The sequence below is a fragment of the Saccostrea echinata genome, unplaced genomic scaffold, assembly GCF_033153115.1.
Source record: "Saccostrea echinata isolate AGI-Se365-2 ecotype Australia unplaced genomic scaffold, CSIRO_AGI_Sech_v1 ptg000040l, whole genome shotgun sequence".
Lineage (NCBI taxonomy): Eukaryota > Metazoa > Mollusca > Bivalvia > Ostreida > Ostreidae > Saccostrea > Saccostrea echinata.
Window position 1 is genome coordinate 6,556,002 of NW_026889789.1, and position 21,499 is coordinate 6,577,500.

The 21,499-nt window shown below is 32.7% G+C and overlaps 1 protein-coding gene across 13 annotated transcripts in view; it reads right to left on the bottom strand.

Annotated features, from left to right (window-relative positions):
- Positions 1 to 21,499, bottom strand: part of LOC133200579 (acetyl-CoA carboxylase-like) — a 42,982-nt gene that overhangs the window by 13,879 nt on the left and 7,604 nt on the right. Inside the window, exons 2-27 of one of the 13 annotated variants that reach the window (XM_061336358.1) lie at positions 20,954 to 21,153; positions 16,116 to 16,160; positions 15,010 to 15,030; positions 14,706 to 14,735; positions 13,176 to 13,305; positions 12,350 to 12,488; positions 11,914 to 12,023; positions 10,739 to 10,820; positions 10,447 to 10,545; positions 9,892 to 10,103; positions 9,240 to 9,449; positions 8,647 to 8,820; positions 8,126 to 8,287; positions 7,838 to 8,001; positions 7,208 to 7,544; positions 6,896 to 6,966; positions 6,375 to 6,515; positions 5,854 to 5,982; positions 5,266 to 5,572; positions 4,784 to 4,903; positions 4,236 to 4,336; positions 3,127 to 3,215; positions 2,818 to 2,939; positions 2,436 to 2,549; positions 657 to 770; positions 445 to 477 (exon numbers count right to left, since the gene is read on the bottom strand). In XM_061336358.1, the coding sequence (XP_061192342.1) occupies positions 445 to 477; positions 657 to 770; positions 2,436 to 2,549; positions 2,818 to 2,939; positions 3,127 to 3,215; positions 4,236 to 4,336; positions 4,784 to 4,903; positions 5,266 to 5,572; positions 5,854 to 5,982; positions 6,375 to 6,515; positions 6,896 to 6,966; positions 7,208 to 7,544; positions 7,838 to 8,001; positions 8,126 to 8,287; positions 8,647 to 8,820; positions 9,240 to 9,449; positions 9,892 to 10,103; positions 10,447 to 10,545; positions 10,739 to 10,820; positions 11,914 to 12,023; positions 12,350 to 12,488; positions 13,176 to 13,305; positions 14,706 to 14,735; positions 15,010 to 15,030; positions 16,116 to 16,160; positions 20,954 to 21,141 (3,444 nt within the window). In that variant the 5' untranslated portion in view covers positions 21,142 to 21,153. Of the gene's footprint in view, positions 1 to 444; positions 478 to 656; positions 771 to 2,435; positions 2,550 to 2,817; positions 2,940 to 3,126; positions 3,216 to 4,235; positions 4,337 to 4,783; positions 4,904 to 5,265; positions 5,573 to 5,853; positions 5,983 to 6,374; positions 6,516 to 6,895; positions 6,967 to 7,207; positions 7,545 to 7,837; positions 8,002 to 8,125; positions 8,288 to 8,646; positions 8,821 to 9,239; positions 9,450 to 9,891; positions 10,104 to 10,446; positions 10,546 to 10,738; positions 10,821 to 11,157; positions 11,177 to 11,218; positions 11,257 to 11,407; positions 11,458 to 11,599; positions 11,625 to 11,785; positions 11,826 to 11,913; positions 12,024 to 12,349; positions 12,489 to 13,175; positions 13,306 to 14,705; positions 14,736 to 15,009; positions 15,031 to 16,115; positions 16,161 to 20,953; positions 21,154 to 21,499 lie in introns of those variants that run through there. The other 12 variants (XM_061336361.1, XM_061336359.1, XM_061336360.1 and 9 more) reach the window with 12 other exon arrangements.

Sequence of the window (21,499 nt, forward strand, 5' to 3'; positions counted from 1 at the left end):
GGTGCATTTTTCTTTACATGTTCAGGTAAGAATTAAAACCATTTTAGGTGCTGAAATGGATTCAATATACACGTATATACTCTGTAAGTGAAAGAGTTCTTGATTATAACTACTAGTGGCTTTAAAGTTTAATAGAACATAATTGATGATTCAAGTTTAATTGCTACAATTAACTTTAAAAGTAACTGATTCTCTAAATTTTATCCCATTAGGTACAAAATAATATACATTTATTAGTAGACTAATTAGTATATTACTTTTTGTAAATTGTAATAGAATACTTTAAAAAATGTAACAAAATCTTATAATATCAACAATATACAATTCCAAACTAAAAACTAGGAATTTTCATGCAATAGGTATTTCAGAACTATGTGTAGATACAACAAAAATAAATTCCAGACAATCCGTAAAAAAGAAATTTGTTTAACCTTAAAAGCTTACGTCATACAAGAAATCCAAATAAGCCTTTCTTTTCTAAATACATGTACATATGCAAGTGTAAATGTATAAGAAACATTGAACTAGGATGGAATTGTACAGACACAAAATTGTATTAATCTTAAGAGTTTTACTTTCCAATGAATTTTTTTTTCTCAGTGGACTGACAAGGACATAAAAATATGAAGATAAAGATTATGAAAGTTCTGCCAGACCTGTAGATTTTCCGGGTTGAATTCTGGTCCATACATGTCAATGGCAGAGAGAAAAATGGATTCCATTTGATTATGTCTGAGTTCATAAGGGGGAGTGTGAGCAGCTATCAACACCTGAAAAAATTACAACCCAAATCAAACTACATACAATATACTTAAGAAATGAATTTAATTAGCGCTTCATGATAAATATGCCGGCGTGAAGCGTTGTAGTTCATGTACCTCATGAATTTTCAAAAATTAAATTCATTTCTTATATTTACATAATTTTCTGATGAGTTACCATAAAATACACCATTCAACTGTCATTCTTAAAGCAAAACAGTTTGCACTATAGTTTTGACGTCAAGTGCGGTATTATGACGTAACAATGGAGATATTCATGCTCATCCATGGTAGTTCATGAGAAAATGAACAGTCTTCACATTTGCAAAGATTCTTAAGGAAAATTTTTTGGAAATGTAAATATATGTACATGTATTAAAGTATTTATCACAGTAACTAACAAAGTATCAACTCTCAAACATTTGTGAGTGGGGAAAAATATTTCCATCATGTAAAAATTCCATCACTTAAAAATATCATCACCTAAATAAATACTTGACTCCTATGTTTTTAAGAGCTCTATGCAAGAGAAATTGATACACAAATAAAAGAATATTTTGTATGATGATCATAATGATTTATACGAGGGGTTATCAAAAAGTTCGTGGACTAGCGTCATAAAATTAAAACCGCTTTAGGTACATCAATGAATTTTTACACATTTAGTTAGCATCATCTTTTCTATCTATAGAATAAACCATAAGTCATAATTTTTATTTTTTTAATAAATTGTTAGTGTTTTTGTAAGCAAAGGTATGTCCAGGCGGCGCAACCTCTAATACGACGTTTTTTCCTACCTGAGTGTAATGAGAAAAACTCTTCAGATATGAGTATTTGTCATCAAAAAATCTCGTTAATTTAAGCATGTGGTACGACACATTTGTTCAGTAAAATTTGCAATATTTACCCCATTCTGTAATTTCTATGAAATTTTATCGTAAATTTTATATGGAGTGTCCAAACAATTATGGGCTTGAAAATAACGTCAAAAAGGGGGAGGGGTTTCTTTTTCAAACACTCTATAGAGTTTCGCTCCTGGAAAAACTGGTATTGACCTAAGGAATGTTTAAACTGGCTACAGAAAAATAAAATGCATCCAGATTACTTGTTTTTAATGCCCAAAAAGATTCAGAGAGATGAAATATGCACAGTAAGTGTCGATTTGTAGTCAGGGTGTCAAAAGTCAGTCACGTCGAAAAGTGACGTTGATCATGTGTGGTAGAAATTGAACTCCAACAAGCTAAGTATTTTGGCATAATCAAGTGAGGATCTTTCCCCACATAAAGATACATTTACAATATTATATGCATTGAAAACAGCTGCTCATGACATTGTAAATTCATATAAATAAGACGGGTTTAAGTCCTTACTAAACTCCAAGTAATCTCATCAAGATAAGTGTATGAGGTAGAGAGAGCGGACATTAAGAAACGATGACGTTAAGCGGACGTCATGACACTAAACGGCGACAGCGCCGGGTGATCACATAAAGTCTTTTTAATTTTAGAATAATTTGGCAAATTATCAACGTATCGAGCTAAAATTTTCAACATTTGTTAAACTTTTGTTTTTTTATGTTCCGCATAAATTTTGTAAGCAAAGACTACATATTATTAATTTTATCGCGGCAGTCCACGAACATTTTGATAACCCCTCGTATAAGCAATGGAATACCTGTCTGGCCCTGAGGGCTACTTTAGCATTCTCAGCATTGTTCAATGTAGTGAGCTCAGTAAGAATGGAAGCCAACTCATCAGTCAAACCAGCTTCTTTCCTGCACATGTGGTCCTACAGAAAATGTAGCATTACCATTACTAATAGATTTTTGGCTAGTTGGCTACAGTTCCAAAGTACCATTTCTTTTCTTTAATAAAGCTACAATTTATTTATTCACCTTTTCTGGTTACATTTTAAAATCAAGACTTCATAATTATGAAAACAATCATACATTTATTTAACTGACAGCATTCTTATCAAAGAAATATTGTTGAAGTTTGTAATGTCAGCCATTTTATTGAAGTAAAAAACACAGGATTCAAAATTCAATGATTCTTACAATGAGCATGGTGATGAGAATGTTTTTCTTCTGTACAGCCAGATGAGAGAAGATGCTACCAGCGACAGCAGACATATCCTTGGTCTTAGATATCAGCTGAGCTATACATTTATCATAGTGACCTGTCAAAATTAATTTATTAAGCTAAAATGCCATATTAAATAATATTATGTAAAGGTTAAAATTTTCCATATAAAATATTTCATCATAAATGGCTGATGAAATTATGTGACAAAGTATACATTCATCAATTTTTATTCATATTTTTTTTTTTTTTTTTTGGGGGGGGGGGGGGAGGGATGGACTTACCATGTTGAAATTGGACCTCTACTCTGACATACTGTTTCAGTAAGTCCTGTACAACACTCTTCATGTGTCCCCTAATTCCATTACGATATCTGCAATTCAGAGATTACCCTTGTGTTAAACACCGGTGAAAGCATAGTGTTGTTTTGATATTAGTCTTTTTTTTCACCAGAACTCTTTAAATACAATGTACCATGAACTGAACAAATTTTCAGATACTTATTCCTTCTAATTCTTAAAAAGCCGTGTGGGATTCAGTACAACTGTTTATCACTGGGATTATGGTAATAATGAGTTATGGTCATTACAGAAGCACATTTAAAGGAGAAAGAGAGGGGTAGGAAAAGCAATCAACAGGCACATAGACACACAAAAACCACAAAATATAGAATGTAGTTCCTGGAATTACATAGACAAATACAGAACATTTAGGCTGTGGTAACAAAAAGAATAGAAATGGGGTTAATGCCAGAAGGTCTATGAAGAGTGCAAAACAGTTCCATACAAGTTTTCAAGATTATTAATCTCAGTACGGGCTTCCTCCCATTTATTAATCAAAATGTTTACTATGAACCTGGAAACTGATAATAGTTTGAATGCATTGGAAAACTATTTTGATATAAATGAAGCATCAATTAGGATGATGTTTCTTGGATTTTCAAATAAAATTCCCTCGTTTTCAAGTTTAGAGGCGTGCATAATGTATCTGACTATTTCATTAACAAAATGAAAAGAAAATTCAGGAATGTGCATGTACTGTACTAAAAGTATATCTGTTCTGATTGTGAAAAAGTTGAAAGGGTGTCCAGAAATCTTAAAACCTTGCAATTCAATCTACTCACAACCCACTAGCATTACCCCTTAGATCCACTGTCAAAAGAAAATGTCACATGCATTACACAAAGAACATGTACAAAATACATTCCATTAAGCTTTATGATAGAACTGTCATGCAAATGGAAGACACATTCAAGTAATGGTTTCTTTATGAATCTGATATGGTTTCATTGATATGCATGCTTGTCGAAGAAAATATACCCTCTCTGATATGCTTTGAAGATATTTAGACAATTGAGATTACTAAAGGTCAGTAAAACCCTTTGACCTCTAACCTCTGAACTAGTTGAACTATGCCCTGTGTTGTCATGAAGAAGTTTTCTCTCTCTGTTCTTCTTGTAAGTGTGGCAGCATGGCTGTCTATCACATTCGCAATCTAAAATGAAAGTACATGAGCAAACCTTAATTTAGTGACAAAATACACGACTCTATCTTTCACTGATTAGAAAAAAAACTATATCCCTCCCTTCCTAAATATTTTGAATGTTAAAACACTTTATCCAGGCTATGTATACAAGTACATGTATTTTGAATATCAACATATTAACATTTCAACAACTAAATAATTCAGATACATGTGCATAAAAACACATACTGAATCTCTGTGCTTTCTCTGTTTTCATCTGACCCTGTGGTCAATTTTAGTTAGAAGTTTTAAATTCTTGGTTAACTTAATGCATTTAGTTCATAAACTTTGTCCAACCTAAATATTTTTATCGCAGGTGATTCTATTAAAAGTTGTCATTCTTTAAACATCTAGAAAAAAAAATGGCAAGCATACTCCCCCTTAAATTTTTACAGAGTCTATGTTATTGGATTTTACCTGTTGACTTGGGAACTGACTAAGTACAGAAGTGATGTTACTGGAGTATGACTGAAGCTGCTTTTTGATGGCTTTCTCCACTTGTGGAGGAATTCTCCCAGATATCATGGCAACAAGATCCTGACAAATAAAATTATTGTTGTCACTCACACCAGCCACAAATTTCAAGCTGAGAAACACAATTATACTTAGTGTTAGAAAATACTTATAAGTAAAAACAAACCATCATCTATTACATGGAAATCCAATTCACAACAGAGTGAAATTTACCAGTACATGTAAATATTGATTTTTTTTAACAACTTCCAAGGACTAATATTAGAAAGAAAGGTAAATTTGAATATATATGGATCTTTAACAGTCCCCATAAGTGAATCATATCAAGTTGATATCATAATGATATTCAAAATGGTATAATTTTTCATTCAACTTAAATTTTAAGTTTACTGCCAGTTCTCATTTTCCAAATTCTGTATTGTTACCTGCAGCTCCAGTAGAGGTAGTGATGGATCCCTCAGACACTTCATCAGTCTCTCTATAGAGGTCTGTAGTTTAGGTTTAAAGTAAGGATCTGGCAGTGTGTACCCGGCCAGAATATTCTCCAGCTCTGCCCTAGTGCTCTGGAAGATCTGGTGGAGTTTCTCCCCATGTGTGGGAGGGGCCTGAGGCTGGGGGAGTTTCCCTTTGAAGCTCTGGGCCTGCTGGACACGACTGGGGTCATCCAGGTCAAGGTTGGCTACAATACTGCCCCCCTCCAATACTGCTCCAGGCCTCTTTACATAATGAACACTGAAACACAGAGAAAGTTGTGTAAAAATTGTGAAACTTATATACCTTACCTTCCAAGGAAAAGCAAGATTTGATAAATCAGAATGTTGGAAAAGTAAACCTTTATAAAGCCACAAATCCAAGGAGATAAATGACATTAAATTATTCAATCATATCAACTTCAATTTTTTAGATTTTCAATCTCTTTTTTTTCATTTCATTCATCATTTCTGGTTAAATCATTAAAAACAAAGCCCCTTAATTCAAAATTAAAAAAAAAATTTGCTTTTCCAATCCTTTACCATCCATTTTCTGTGACCCTTAGTTCCATGACCATCTTCATGACCTCTATCTCTGCGTACACATCCCCCGCAAACACATGACCACCATCATCTATCATGTAATTCAACAGCTTACCAGCAGAGGGAGACCTTTATAATAAAAGGACATATTAATTTTTAAAGCATTAAGAAATATGCAAGAGAAATAAGAAAACAAGGAAATTTTTGCCCACATTTTATTTTGCCTTCCTGAGCTGTGGGTAGGATGATTACAAATTTAAAAGTTATCTCTCTTTGAACACAAAAATGTCTGAGTGAATTTAAAATGGAGCAAATTGTTTGAGAGCATAATACAGCAAAAATAACCTTGTATATTAAATTATCTTTAATATATTAATTAAAATTTTTTCTATAAAATAAATATCAGCTTTTGTGATGTTATATTCCTTAACTAAAGCATGATAAGTTCTTTGGATATATTTGATTTTAGATTAAATTTTTTTCTTTCAGAGTTCTCTCCCTTTACACAGTTCATAAAATACCTGAGTTTGGTAGGGTCGTTCTCTTTATGTAGGACACAGGTTTTGTTTCCTATAGTAATCCTGTAGCTGCTCACTTGGTCCTTCATGTACGTAGTGAAGCTGGCTCCATCAAACGAGATCAACAAGCCACCATCACTTAGCCTTAAAACAAATTATAAAGTATAAAATGTTAATATTATGAATAATTGTCTTTGTTAACTTAACAAGATGATTTTTTTCTTAATTACATGTACATTATCCTTTATTTCATTTGTTGAAATGTCACACTAGATTTGTAATTTGAATAATCAAACAGGCCCTAAGACCATAAACTGAGAATAGACTAAAGTCAAAATTTCAAATTACTTTTGAAATAATTTTCATAACAAAACAAAATTTTTAACTTATGTTTAAATTAGAATATTTTACAAACCTGCATATTTTAAGTACATATGTTAAATAAAACTCAAGATATTCACAATAAAAGTTTCGACGTAAGTCTGTTCTCAGCTTATGGTCTCAAGGCCTGATCTCTAAATTACCTGTGGGCCTCCACTTCCAGCATGGAGTCATTCATACAAATAAAGTAATTGTTTGGCCCCGTCTTCACCACCTAGGAAACAACACAACAAAACTGTATTCACTGGTTTTTAAAAAAAATTGTCAAAGGCATTATATTACACACGCATTTAATTCTGAAATTGTTTGATGCACAATATTTTCTTTTTCCTTTTCAAAATTGATCCATGTATAACCTAACATTCATGACATGCCATAAATTCTCATTCAACTCTAAAAAAAATTTTTACTCATAACCTTCAAATACGTCCTGTTTCTATTATTATTATGATCACCTTGACATTATACTTGATCCCTTCACTTATAAACTCCACATCCACATGATTTTTCAGTGATGTGGCTGGCAGGATCTGTCCCCGCTCCAGGGAAGTCTGGAACATCTGGAAACACTCCTGGATCTGGTGGTCTCCAATGTGGAGCGCTCCGGATATCACCCCCAGCATGACGTCTGGCTTCTCTGCCTGAACATTCTCAGATATCAGTTTGTCCAGCCAGCCTGTCGTTATCTTGTTGTTCTGGTATTCCTCTGTTTCGAAGAGTTTGATGAGGTATTCCACTGTTGTGCGGAAGTCTCCACGGATCGAGAGCTCCTTCAATGCCACCACTAAATTCCTGTAATTCATTTGAAATGAGGTACAGAATGTTTCCTTCCAAAGATTTTCTGTTCTTTAAAACCTTTACTGTTCATTTTTCATCTAAATCAAAATTCCCATATTAATTATTTTAGATATAATAAGTTGGGGGAACCTTAAATGGTTGGAGAAAATGAATGTATTATAAATTGATTCTTTTTACTCAGAACAAATGCAATCAATTTGAAACATTTTTTTAGCAAACACAAAATATCATGATACCAGGCATTATCACAAATTCCCCTATCCCCCCAACCCTACCCCCACACTCACTCTCTGGCATCCTCACGGTTCTCTCCCCAGGAGAAGCAGTGTCCAAACTGGGAGTCAGCATACTCATGTAAGCCTCCAGTGGCAGACACACTGAAGTACCCCCACACATTCTTACTGCTGCGGAAATTCAACTCCTGGACAGTCCCAGAACTAGGCTTAAATCCCTATGGAAAAAAAACATTTAAATACAGCAATTATACAACTAGATCACCTCTATGACAATGCTTTCTGCAATTATTTTCGTTTTACTGTCATATTTTATCATGTCTATTTGTTGTTTAATCTTACTTCATCCGGGTTTTCACTGGTTATTCTGGCTGCTATAACATGACCCCTAGGTCTGGGGTGTATGGAGGGATTAGAGAAGTCAATAGGGCTGTCCCCCCAAGTATCCACCTCATATAACTGTCTGATGTCCTTCAATCGGTACAGGGGCAAACCCATTGCAATCTGTAAAAGATGGAATATTCAACATACAAATACTGTATGTAACTATATTTGTGCACAAGTTGCATACAATATTTTCTTCCTCCCCAATAAATATCTGGGAAAAAAATACTACAGTCTCAATTCTAAAATTAAAGTGAACAATCAATTTTAAATTTAAATGAAACAAACATGCAGCTATACATGTACACATATTTTTTTTTTATTTTTTTTTGGAGAGACAATTTGCCTCAAGACAATAATTCAATAGATGAATTTTCAAAGGAAATCTATTTTCTAATCTTTATAAACCCTTGCATCTGCTACAGCTGCAAAAATTTGAATATCCAAGACAATTTTGTTGTTCTACATTCTTCTTTTACCTGTAACTGAGCGGCTGGGAGGTTGATGTCTGCCACCATTTCTGTACACGGATGTTCCACCTGTAGACGTGGATTAAGCTCCAGGAAGTGGAAGGTCTCCGTCTCCTCGTTATACAGATACTCCACCGTACCAGCACTGACATATCTCACCATCTTAGCTAGTGTCACCGCAGCCTGGAGAGAATTATAATAATAAATTAATACATTGTAGCTATAATTTGAACTTTTTATGACTAATACAAAATTTTTTGGATGATTTTGACTTTCAAAGTGAGTCAAGGTGAGGTTTAAAACAGAAAGAAGAGATTTCTGCTTTGAGGTAGGTGTCAGTATTTAAATCCTATTTAATTAGTCACATAAAATAAAGATATAACGATTTTGAATTAAAATCATAGGAAATAAAGGTACAACATTACATTCAACTACAGAGCATTGTATAATAGACTAAACAATTCAATTTTCATTGTTTACATAAAAATGTTTAACATTGTTTCTGGTGAACAAAGTCTGAGAAGACTTTACAAAGGTAGTATTAAGAGAAAGATGAGAAAAAAAGATTCTTTTTACAACAATTACCCCGAAATTCTGATTACCTGTTCCATCTTTTCAAACACCTCTGGTTTGGCAATGGAGGCCGGTGCCTCTTCAATGATCTTCTGATGTCTCCTCTGGATGGAGCAGTCCCTCCCGAACAGGGAGATGGCATTACCATAGTTATCAGCCAGGATCTGGACCTCCAAGTGTCGGGCATGTGTGGCCAGCTTCATAATAAAGATAGGAGACCCCGGGACCTCAGCCTGTACCTATATATATAGAACACAGATTTTTCTTTAAGAGCCATCATTATCGAAGAATTTTCTAATAAGAGCTATGAATCAAATTTGATACTGTATACCAACCATTATTCAGGTGCGATAAATATCTGCGAGTTTCGCGACCCTCTTTAACTCGCAAATATTTATCACCACGAACCAATTATTTTGCTCCGTATTTGTAGAAAATGTTTCTTAGATCACCAAAACTAATTTTCACAGATTGATTTCAAACTGCCAAATCACGAATAAAAGATGACGCGAATAATTGTTGGTTTACAGTAACTGTTATATGTTAATAATGTCAAAATTCCATTTTGAAAATCAAATATGTTAAATACCTCTATGTAACCTTTACTCACAATTATAAAAATTTCTCACCGTTTTTTATCTACTTACATTTCATGACAATATTTTTTTTTCTATTTCATACCTGTCTGAAGAGATTGGGGAAGTCGTCAGCGTTTTCTGCCTTCCTGATCCCTTTCCCTCCCCCTCCCTCTGAGGCTTTGATCATCACGGGGAACCCGATCTTGTTGGCTGACTTCAGACCCTCATCTACATCCACGACACACCCCTTCCTGTAAAGGTCTGTGGGCACATTCACAGGCTTGTTGTCACTCTTGGAGTAGTTCAGGGTCAGGCCTGGCAAAAAAAGTTCTAAAGTTATTTTTGTGGTGGGGGGGGGGGGGGGGGGTTGAAATTTTCGTGGTTTGAGGAAGAAAGACTGGTTCATGGGGATTTGGTTTTGTGGTTGAAGAGATGAACATGATCATACTATTGCTTTAAATTTTAACATTTCATGAATGACATGAATTCATGGGTCTCTTCAAACCATGACAACAACTAAAATTACTGTCAGTGATTTTATTGATATTTCAAATATTTCAATATTCCTAATTTTTTTTATAATACTGTCTTTGAAAATGTTATCACTTTAATGATTATTTAAAATCATTAGTGAATATTGAGCTATGGTATAATGTACCTGATCCACTCCATGGCATAGTTGGGACTTTAGCAGTCTGGGCTACAATAGAGGAGGCAATCTTGTCTCCCAGGGCCCACATTGCTCCCTCTGGTGGACCTGTTGGAAAAAAAACAAGTACAGACTTTACACCTTATGTGAAATAAGTTAAGCAAAGATGATGCACCATACAAATATGATTTTATATGTTAATAAAAAATTTATTCTTTACAAAATACATTATTTCCCACAAAAATACATGATACAAACTTTGATATCTGACAATAGTGTCTCTTTAAATTTATCAACTTACCAATAAATATTATTCCATTTTTATGGAGAAGTTCTGGTAACTTGGGATTCTCAGAGGCATGGCCCCAGCCAGCCCAAACAGCCTGTAAAACAAACAAGCTCAATTTTACATGTATGCTTTGAGTCATCTTATTTTAAAAGCAAAACACCAATAATCAACAATCTGATTAGTTTTAATGTCTTAACAATTCATTACTGGGGTGGGGAACACACTACATGTAATATTTATGCTTAAGTTACATTAAACATTTCAAATTCATTATTTTCTGATTCTAATTTTACAGATATTCAACAAAACAAGTCAGGACAAAGCCATCTACATTCATGAACCACAATGTATTTATACATACTTAATACATGCACCTTATAAATAAGAATCTCTTAAATGTGACCTAATCACAAACTAGGTAAAAATATTACCTGTACTTGAGTCCTCTTGGCTATATCCAGTATTTCTACATTGGCTAGGTTATAATATTACCTGTACTTGAGTCCTCTTGGCTATATCCAGGATAAGTTCTACATAGGCTAGGTTATAATATTACCTGTACTTGTGTCCTCTTGGCTATATCCAGGATAAGTTCTACATTGGCTAGGTTATAATATTACCTGTACTTGTGTCCTCTTGGCTATATCCAGTATTTCTACATTGGCTAGGTTATAATATTACCTGTACTTGAGTCCTCTTGGCTATATCCAGGATAAGTTCTACATTGGCTAGGTTATAATATTACCTGTACTTGAGTCCTCTTGGCTATATCCAGGATAAGTTCTACATAGGCTAGGTTATAATATTACCTGTACTTGAGTCCTCTTGGCTATATCCAGTACAAGTTCTACATTGGCTAGGTTATAATATTACCTGCACTTGAGTCCTCTTGGCTATATCCAGTATTTCTACATTGGCTAGGTTATAATATTGCCTGTACTTGAGTCCTCTTGGCTGTATCCAGTATAAGTTCTACATTGGCTAGGTTATAATATTACCTGTACTTGAGTCCTCTTGGCTATATCCAGTATTTCTACATTGGATAGGTTATAATATTACCTGTACTTGAGTCCTCTTGGCTATATCCAGTATAAGTTCTACATTGGATAGGTTATAATATTACCTGTACTTGAGTCCTCTTGGCTATATCCAGGATAAGTTCTACATTGGCTAGGTTATAATATTACCTGTACTTGAGTCCTCTTGGCTATATCCAGTATAAGTTCTACATTGGCATAATTATTGTTGTTTGTACCCCCCTGTACTGGGACATACTGGTCCGCTAATCGGATGTATTCTGAAGTCAACAGATGAAAATTTCACCAAAAAATTCCTTTAAAGTTCAAACTTGAAAAAGAATACATGTATTCTGAAACTAGTCTCCTATGACCTGGCCTCAAGTCAATAAACTGAGAACAAAATTGTGTGAAAATTTCATATGAAAGTAACTTTTGAAATAGTTTTGACAATCAAATAATTATTTTTATCATGTTTGTATTGAAATATACATTAAATAAATTATTCTCAATTGCTGTAAGTATAGTGGTGTTTTTTTTTTTCATTAAGTTCATGAAGGTGAGAAAAAATTGTGATGGCTATAGACTGTATGTTTGCAAAACAGACCTGCATTAGCTTTGAGATCCTCTGGTGTAACCATGACAACAAATCTAATGGCTCGCTCATTCCTGAACATCTCATAGGCCCATCTTCTGACTGACCGCATACACTTAACAGCCGCGATTCCATTGTTAGCTATCAGCACCTACATTATTCAGAAAAAAAAATTATTATCAAAAAAGCTTTTCTCCCTATGCAACAATATTCTGACACAGTCTTAAAACAGTTGTTTTATTTAAACAATAAGTGGAATAGGATTCACAGTCTCAAACTATAGTTCAATGTTATCTTGAATACTTGTTCATCCCAGTATCTCTAAGTTTTTTTTTTTTTTTTTTTTTTTTTTTTTTTTTTTTTTTTTGGTCAGTCCTTTTTAATTCAAGATACTAAGATTTAACTGTTTATCCTTTTTACTGACCATAAACACAGCCATGAAGTAATTATCCATTTATCGCAAGACAGTCTGCTCACTAAAATTTTATTCTTGCATAAACATACATGTATTTGTATTCTTAAACATTTTAATATAGAGCAAAAAAAAAAATTTGTGAAAATTTATAAAAAGTAAATGACTACCTGGCTAAAATAAAGTGTCAATATTTGATCTACAGTTTACACAGTATGACAAAATCTTTGTTCTCTATCCTATCCTTCAGTAGCAAATAACAGAGAACCACTTTTTACTCAGAGGCAAACAGCTCCTGGGCCTGTACCTTATACAATGTGGTCTTATAATGAATGAGTACAGATCGTACCATACATGTATATGTAACATTCTTGACAAATCGTGTAACTTTACATCAGCTTTCCATTTTACAGAACCTAGGCTTACTTTGTTGATGACTTTATTTCCTCCGAACCTCTTGACAAATTCCTCGGGGGTGGCTACAGAGAAGTCCTTGGGGTGGTAGCTAAGTCGCCTCCCCCTGCTATCAAGATTACTGGCCCCTGACATAGAATGCCTACAAATATAGATGTACATTGTTTTATTTATTTTCAATATTAAATATTGTTACCTCAGCATATTTTTTTAACCACCAATTACCTACTTGTTAATAGTTTTTAATAATCATACATATAAATAAATCTTTTAAAAGTTAAATAAACCCTTTATAAATAGAAAAGAAAAAAGTTTGCTTGAAAGACTCTGACTATAAACAAAATATATAATTCATAAAGCATGCACTCAAACCATGCACTTCAACCATGCTAAAAATGTGACGAAAAAATACTGTTTTAGTTACTGTAACAGAAAAAACTTGCACAAATGAACAGTATGTATTTAGTATATCAAACAAACTAGAAGTAACTATTATCATTAACCATGCATTTTTTTACATAATTTTTGAAGCATTTTTTATAAAACAAATCAGCATTTTTTCTGGGAATCCTATCCATAAGGAACCATAAGGAAATATTAAAAAATGTTCATAAAATTGTTTTACATTAATAATGTATTTTATCGTGATTGTCTTGTAAGAATAGAACATACATGAATTTTATAAGCCACCTGGTTTAAATTTTTACATGAATGCATTCTATTTTGACTTAATGTATAATTTAAGTAGTTTGCTTAAAATTTCCTCTTTCTAATGGCTGGCCATTGATACATAGTTACTTTTCCAGGGCATCAAATTGTTAAATATTGGATCACTTCTATGTTTTATAATATTTATGCTCATAATAAGCTACTCTGAACAAACTAAATTTTATTAAAAATTTATTGAATTAATTAAATCAAATTTTAACAAATTAAAATATTCAGTTTTCAGAAGCTCAAATTAATCATGAAGAAACTATATAACAATAAATACTTTTAATTACTTTGTTAATTCCAAATTTATGTAAAAAAAAAATATATATATACAGCAGCTAATTAAGCATCAATCTAGTTAATACTGTTTATAACACAACACAAACAATGGTTAATTCCAGTGATGTAAAATTTCTTCCTGATCTTAGAACCCTTTCTCCAGTTTACCCCTAAACCTCTAATAAAGCATTGACTTCCACCAAATACAGTCTCTCTTTTTCATAGATAGTTAAAAACTTTAAATTCAAGGTTAAAATTGTGGACAGACAAATCAAACCATTACCACATCCCATGCCACTCCCCACCCCACCCCCTCCCCTCCCCAATGCTACCCAAGTGAAAATTTCATTCACACAGTGAAGCCAATTCTACAAAAACTGATTATCTAAAAAGCATATTATGTTAGCAGTCTATGTAGTAATCATTGGCTTTTATCAGCTTTTTTTTTATATTGTTGAAAACAAGCAAACTTAGTTTTTACTATGCAGTTTAAAGATATTATAGAAATGGTTGATATCATACTACTTAAAAGTTTTAAAAGAATCATACTTAGCAGGTATCAGATGAAAATCTAGAAACCTGTAGATTAAAAATTTTTGGTATAAGGAATTGTTTTCAAATTTTTTTTTTTTTTTTTTTTTTTTTTTTTATTGTTTCATATTAAAAAAAAAAGTACAATGCAGTCCAAATTACTCATGCCTAATTTTTTTTTTTTTTTTCAGTATTTGATGCAAGCAAACAAAAATTTATGCATAAGGTATTTATAACTGAATTGTTTAAGTGATTTTAAAAGCAGGTGAATACAAGAATGAAATTCATGATCTATATATACACCAAAACTTTTATTTCATACCTTTTATCTTGGTATGTAAACCTGTGTAGATATATATGTTACCCAATTTAATAATTTCAACCCAAAAACAAATATTTATACATGTATTAAATTTTTTGCAACAGTATTATAAATTATAAGAATTCAAATTCATAATAATATAATTATAAATAAACATTACTCCTTAGTTAAAATTCTACAAAATTAGGGGGGAAAAATTCTAAGCAAGGTTATTTTTTTGCATTTCATAGATGCATGCATTATGAGAAAAGCTCTACATGATTTGCTACAAAAAAAAAAAAAAAAAAAAACTTCTTTAAACTTCTTCTGTAAGTTATACATGTATTTAAATAAAACTACAGTGTATGCATTTATCGTGTTTTATAATGTTGATGGATTATATCTATTTAATGTATGAGTAAGCCATGTATAAGAAGAAAATGACTTGATTTTAGAATCAAAATCACATGTTTTTATCAAAGTTATAGAGACTACAACACTGTATAGATACCATAAATTACTTATCATTCTTAAAACTTTATTTTCGTATGGCAACAGTATATTATATACAAGCAACCGATAATACTCTGCATCCACCATACAATCATAATAAAATACTAGAAAAAAAATTGAAAATGAAGCTCTTACATATAAAAAGCAATTTACACTTTGTTGGATTTTAAAAGTCTATATCATAGAGATTAATTCTCGCACCTTGTATTACTAATCTTCAAAAAAAAAATTAATAGGCCCTCTGCTCCTTCCAAACCCCTAAACCCCACCCCACCCCAAATTTATCTTCATTCAACTATTTTTAGACTCGATAAAGCTCTTTTTACCATTTTAATGCATACAAAATTCCACTTATTTAACATTTTACAAGATACAAGTACTTTTTTTCCATTCAAGGTAGAGATGCCTCCTAAAAGTTTCTCCCCTTTCTTCAATTAGCAAATACATGTAATACTTATAATTTAAAGTTTTTAACAATAAGACAAAACATTTGTGTTAGTAATGAATTTACAAAGAAATCATTAGTTTCCTACATATATGGATAATATGGCTTGACCTGATTAAATACTTTGACACAAAATACTCACATTTACTTCACAAAGTTAAAATTTTACCTATGCCCAATCTGTTTTCCATGGGAAAAGTTGGTGGGCAGATTCCTAATTAAAAGTGTTTAATTAATATAAAATTATATTTTAAAACATATTTTGATATGTTTTAATCATTGGTATTTTGTCAAACATTTTGTCATATGGTCAACCATTTTATTAGTCCCCTACCGGTGAAACCGGAGGGGACTATAGGTTTCCTCCGAGTCTGTCCGTCCGTCTGTCCGTCTGTCTGTCTGTCTGTCCGTCTGTCTGTCTGTCCCTCTGTCTGTCTGTCAGTCTGTCCCACTTGGTTTTCCGCACTTTTCTTCTAAACGCTTGCAGATATTGATCTGATTTTTGGTATATGAGTGTATCTTGATGAGTTACAGATCAAGTTTGCATTTCATTCTGCTTCATTGATTTTTGACGGAATTTATGGCATTTTCAATTTTTAATGGGAACCAGATTACACTTGCCGGTAGGGGACTAGTATTGCTAATGCAATACTCTCAGAATGCTTGTTTATCATTCAATATATCTGATACACCACTGTAGATTCCTTATTTTACGCGAGTACTTTCTATCGTGAAATGGCCCTTAGACGTCAAATCGCAAGAACAAGAATTTGTGAGAAGATGTTTGATTTAGAGATTTTACATGCATTTCAGCACCATAAAAAGAGGGAGTAATTTCATTTCACAAGTGGTGCTTCTCATAAAATTACACGATAATTAATTTCTCGTATGTATTTTTGAATCTACAGTATTGTATCACAATACGTAGTTTTGCTAAATTGTTGCATTAAAATTTATTTTATTTCTTTACCAACATTTATTTAGTATTATTGACTAGAATGCATACTATATAAAGAAATTATGACATGCTATCACCTTTTAAAATTTAGAGAATTAGTGCGTTAATTATGCCTCTCAATGGAATATATTAAAGACTTATCTTACGTACAGGATTCAACTTAAACTAGAGGAACTATGGTATAGCTCACAAAATAATACCCCTGCTGTAAGTGCCCATTTGCAATTTTGTAAATGTGAACTTGAACTTTCCAAAATGACCTTGGTTAAAAAAAAAAAACAACTCCTCTGGTCATAAGTAATCTTTGAGTGAAATATGAACAACAAATGTTTTTCAATTAAAAAATTATAGAACTAACATGATTTTTACACTTGCCACAATGACCTTTGGTTCAGGTCATAAAAACACCTTTAAGACATAAGTAAAATTTGTGTAAAGTATGAATTTCCAGTATTTATACATTAGAAAGTTTTAGATCAGACAATTTTTTTTTTTTCTGCCAGTGACCTTGATCTTGCCAAAATGACCTTTGGTTTAATCATGATACAACCTTGAATCTAAAGCAATTAATCTTTGTGTCAGCTATCAACTTCTAATTAGCCTCCTTTTAAGACTTACAGACAGGACACAGATAAAATACTTTTCTTCTCAGCAACTTTGAACTTGCTGGAATGACCTTGGATCATGGTCAATACATGCCCTCTGATCATATGCAATATTAGTGAGACGTATGAACCTCAAATGTTCTCCATTACAAGATATAGTCAGGACAGGAATTAAACATTTTTCTAAAATGACCTTGAACTTGATCAAATGATTTTGGTTCAAGGTCAAGGCAAACCTTCAGGTCATAAACAAATTTGTGCGAAGTATGAACTTCCAATGTTTTCTCCATAAAAAAGTTGTAGTAGACTTGAAAAGTATTTTATACTTTTTCTGACAGTGACCTTGAACTTGTCAGAATCACATTGGGTGAAGGTTATACACACACACACCTACCCACCCCACCCACCCCAATCTTTACTTTAATTTAGTTCATTCAAAATAATTGGCAGGAGTGAGAGAATTATAAATGGGGTTGAGTAAATTTACAACAAAAATGATCCCTTGTTAACAGTGGTTAATGACTTCATGATGATCATGGTACTCAGGCCCGTAGGAAGCAATTTCAGTTTGGGGGGGGCACAGCCATACATTTTTCAGTTGACATTGAGGGGGGCACTACCAAAAATTTCCTGACAAGCAAAAAAAAAAAAAAAAAAAAAAAACATCAACATGATCAACTACCAAAATTCCTTAACAAGCAAAAAAAAAAAGGTCATTAGACGTTTTCATTGAGGGGGCACAAGCACACATTATCTATGTTTACTATAGTAATCTATATATCGGCAAAATTATTGGAGGGGCACGCCCCCCCCCATCCCCCCCCCAGTTCCTACGGCCATGGTACTCATGTATCCATATGAGAATCATAAAACCCTTGTATCAGAATACATCAACTGGAATATCATCCCAGCCCTAGTGATTCAAATATTAGATGTTTTAAATGAGAATTACATTTATGTCTTATCAATTTTTTAAAAATGAATTTATTTTGTTGATACATTGCAATGCTCTTTTAAAGGGCACAAGTAAGAAATGTTATACAGTAAAATTCTAATGAAAATTGATTAGGAAAGCGGAAATAATTAAGCTTTGAGGTGGGCTCAATGGTACATGTACCTAACCAATCCAAAACAATTTGAGCAAGCTTTTGTACAGAGGTGTTTCAAGGTTGTACAGCCAAACATTATTATCTAGAATTTGATAGGGCTGAGGGGAAAAAAATGAAGGATCGTTATCTGAGATTTCGGGAAATTGGGTTGAATATATAAAGAAAAAGTGGCTGAGATTCCACTCTCTTCGACATATCCATGGTATTTGAGATACCAAAGTCTGGGATACTGAAGTTTAACTGTAATATGTAAAGTTCAACTGAAATTCAATTGTATGTAAAGTTCAACTGAAGTTTACTGTATGTTAAGTTCAACTGTATGTAAAAAAAAAAAATCATTGTGAACAATTTCAGGCTTATTGAGGACTTTGATTTACCATTTTGTATGAAATATAATAATGCCACCACTCTGAATGATGAGGGTCATAAAAACATGAATACAATATTAATTTTTAAATTTTTAAACTCATGTTAATCAAATATTGGTTTAACTAATTTGTTAACATGATGAATTTTAAAGAAACAAGTGTGTTTCTTGAATTGGACAAAAAACTGAAGAAATCCAACTGCATTCTGTTCAAATTGTGGGTCCTGCAATATCTTAGATGTTTATAAAACTTTTTCAGAACAGTATAAAACTCAGTTAGATTTTGGTGCAGCTGAATAGAGCAAATTTTGATATCAACCATTAATTGAAATCTTAATTAAGTTAAAAGCATTGCAAACAAAAAAGATTAAAGTTAAGAAAGATAGGAAACACACATATTCCTTTTTTCCAATTCTAAACATGATAATTAACTCAAGTATTATGATTTAAAGAACTGTCAACACAATTTCTTACAGAAGGGGCTCAATACCAACAGATGAAGTTCTTTGAACAACATCACTGAAACTTGGTCGAACACACCTAAATCAGACAGATCATGTCAAAAGGAACATTCTTTGAGCATTCTAAAATATTCTTAACATATTTAACATTTAATTGAATTCTAAAAAGATGGATCAAAGTCTGCAATAAATAAAAATTCTATTGGTAATTGACATGGCAAATGATTTACCTCCAAATATTTGACACACTATTCTTTTAAAAATATATATATAAATCAACTTTTAAGTTTCAAAACACATATTAAGTGCTGGAAAATAACCTCTTCTTACAAATGTACATAATCTAACATACCCTTTGACATGTAAAAAGTTTAAGGACAGATAAAAATGATCTAGCCTTCTTATCACTGAAAAGGCCTTTAATATTACGAAACGTGGATGCATGTTTGCTTTTGATGATCGGGTGAAGGCTATACAGAGTATACCTGAACTAGGGGGATACAGTTTTGTTGAGTGTGTGAAAGCAAAACTGTCAAAAATGTGCTTCTCTTTGACATAATCAATAAAACACAGGTTTGGAGATTCTAATATTTCTTATTTCAGAATGAGGTAGTACTTTTCTGAGAGGTAGAGAATGAATTATCAAAAAATCTAATTTGAGGAGAAAATGTTCTGAATGGAAATGAAAATGTCATTAATACAATGTCGATCATCTTCGCTAGCCAAAGGTTTCTGATACGCTACTCTCCTCATAAACCCTTGGCATACGGTGCTGAGAAAAGACGGGATTGTTTTCGTCACATGATCACGATTCTAAACAGGTACGCACAGATTGCGTCATCGACAGAAATAAAAAGCATATTTAAATAGATAATGTTTTTTTAGAATAATTAACAAGAATTAAGGTATTGAGTTATGTTGATTTGTTAAACATATTAAAATGCAAATCTACATCTTCAGTATTGATTCTTAATCACTTATTTTGCATGTAGCTTAAGATATTGGATGACACCATATAGCTATTCATAGAATGGCATGTTATCTTACGGATCGTTGTTTACTTGCGTTTTTCATTCCCGATATTAAAGAGTCAAGATATATCCCGAACGCAAATATCGTCATTTACAAAAAACAATTGCTGATTGGTCGAACGATGTCGATCAACTCCAATCACAACTTGAGAAAAAAATCCCAACTTTTTTTAACACTGTATGCCAAGGGGCTTATGAGGAGAGTAGCGTATCAGAAACCCTTGGCTAGCGAAGATGAATGTCAATATAAAAAAAACTATTATAAATTAACAGAAAGAAAATACAGACTTGGTGGATATAGGATGTGGAGGGGGCTGAAAATATGACTCTTATGGGTATGAAAGGATACAAAAACATACACAGCCATTCTCATTATTGCAGCCTTAACAAAATCATACGAACTGTACAAATTAAAAGAAAGACTGAGATTTTGCAGAAATCTTATAGTTACTTTTTGTTAATTCTGCATGACTTACTTGAGCTTTGGTTCTGTGGTGTCCTCTTTTGAGGAGCTGTGTATCAGTGAGGGGACGCTGTCCTTTTTCTCTTCATGATGATCCTCGTGAGGTACCTCAGGGGGATCCACAGCATCCGTAGTATCCTCCTCTCCCTCAGTGTCCCCCAGCAAAAAGCTCACCTCTCCATTTTTCTTGTCTTTACTCATGATAATGTGTTTCTACAAATGAAAGCCTTGGTTCTGAACAAAATTAACCACTGATATTTTAACAAAGATGCATTTGGAACAAATTTTCATATACTATATGATGCTGGCACTGGAATACAATTCCACTCCCCTTGGATTTTGTTCAAAATGTTCCTATTCTCTTCATACAGATATATAACATCCAAAGCATTATGGTAGTTCGTATCCCTACATGTATCATCACAGTACAGATTTACACTTCAGTGGAAATCAACCTGCTCAAAAAATGGAAATGGACTTATTCCAAAAACTTTAATATGACAATTCATCTGAAAAATATTGGTCAGATGTGGACCAGATGCATCATGCCAGCAAGTTT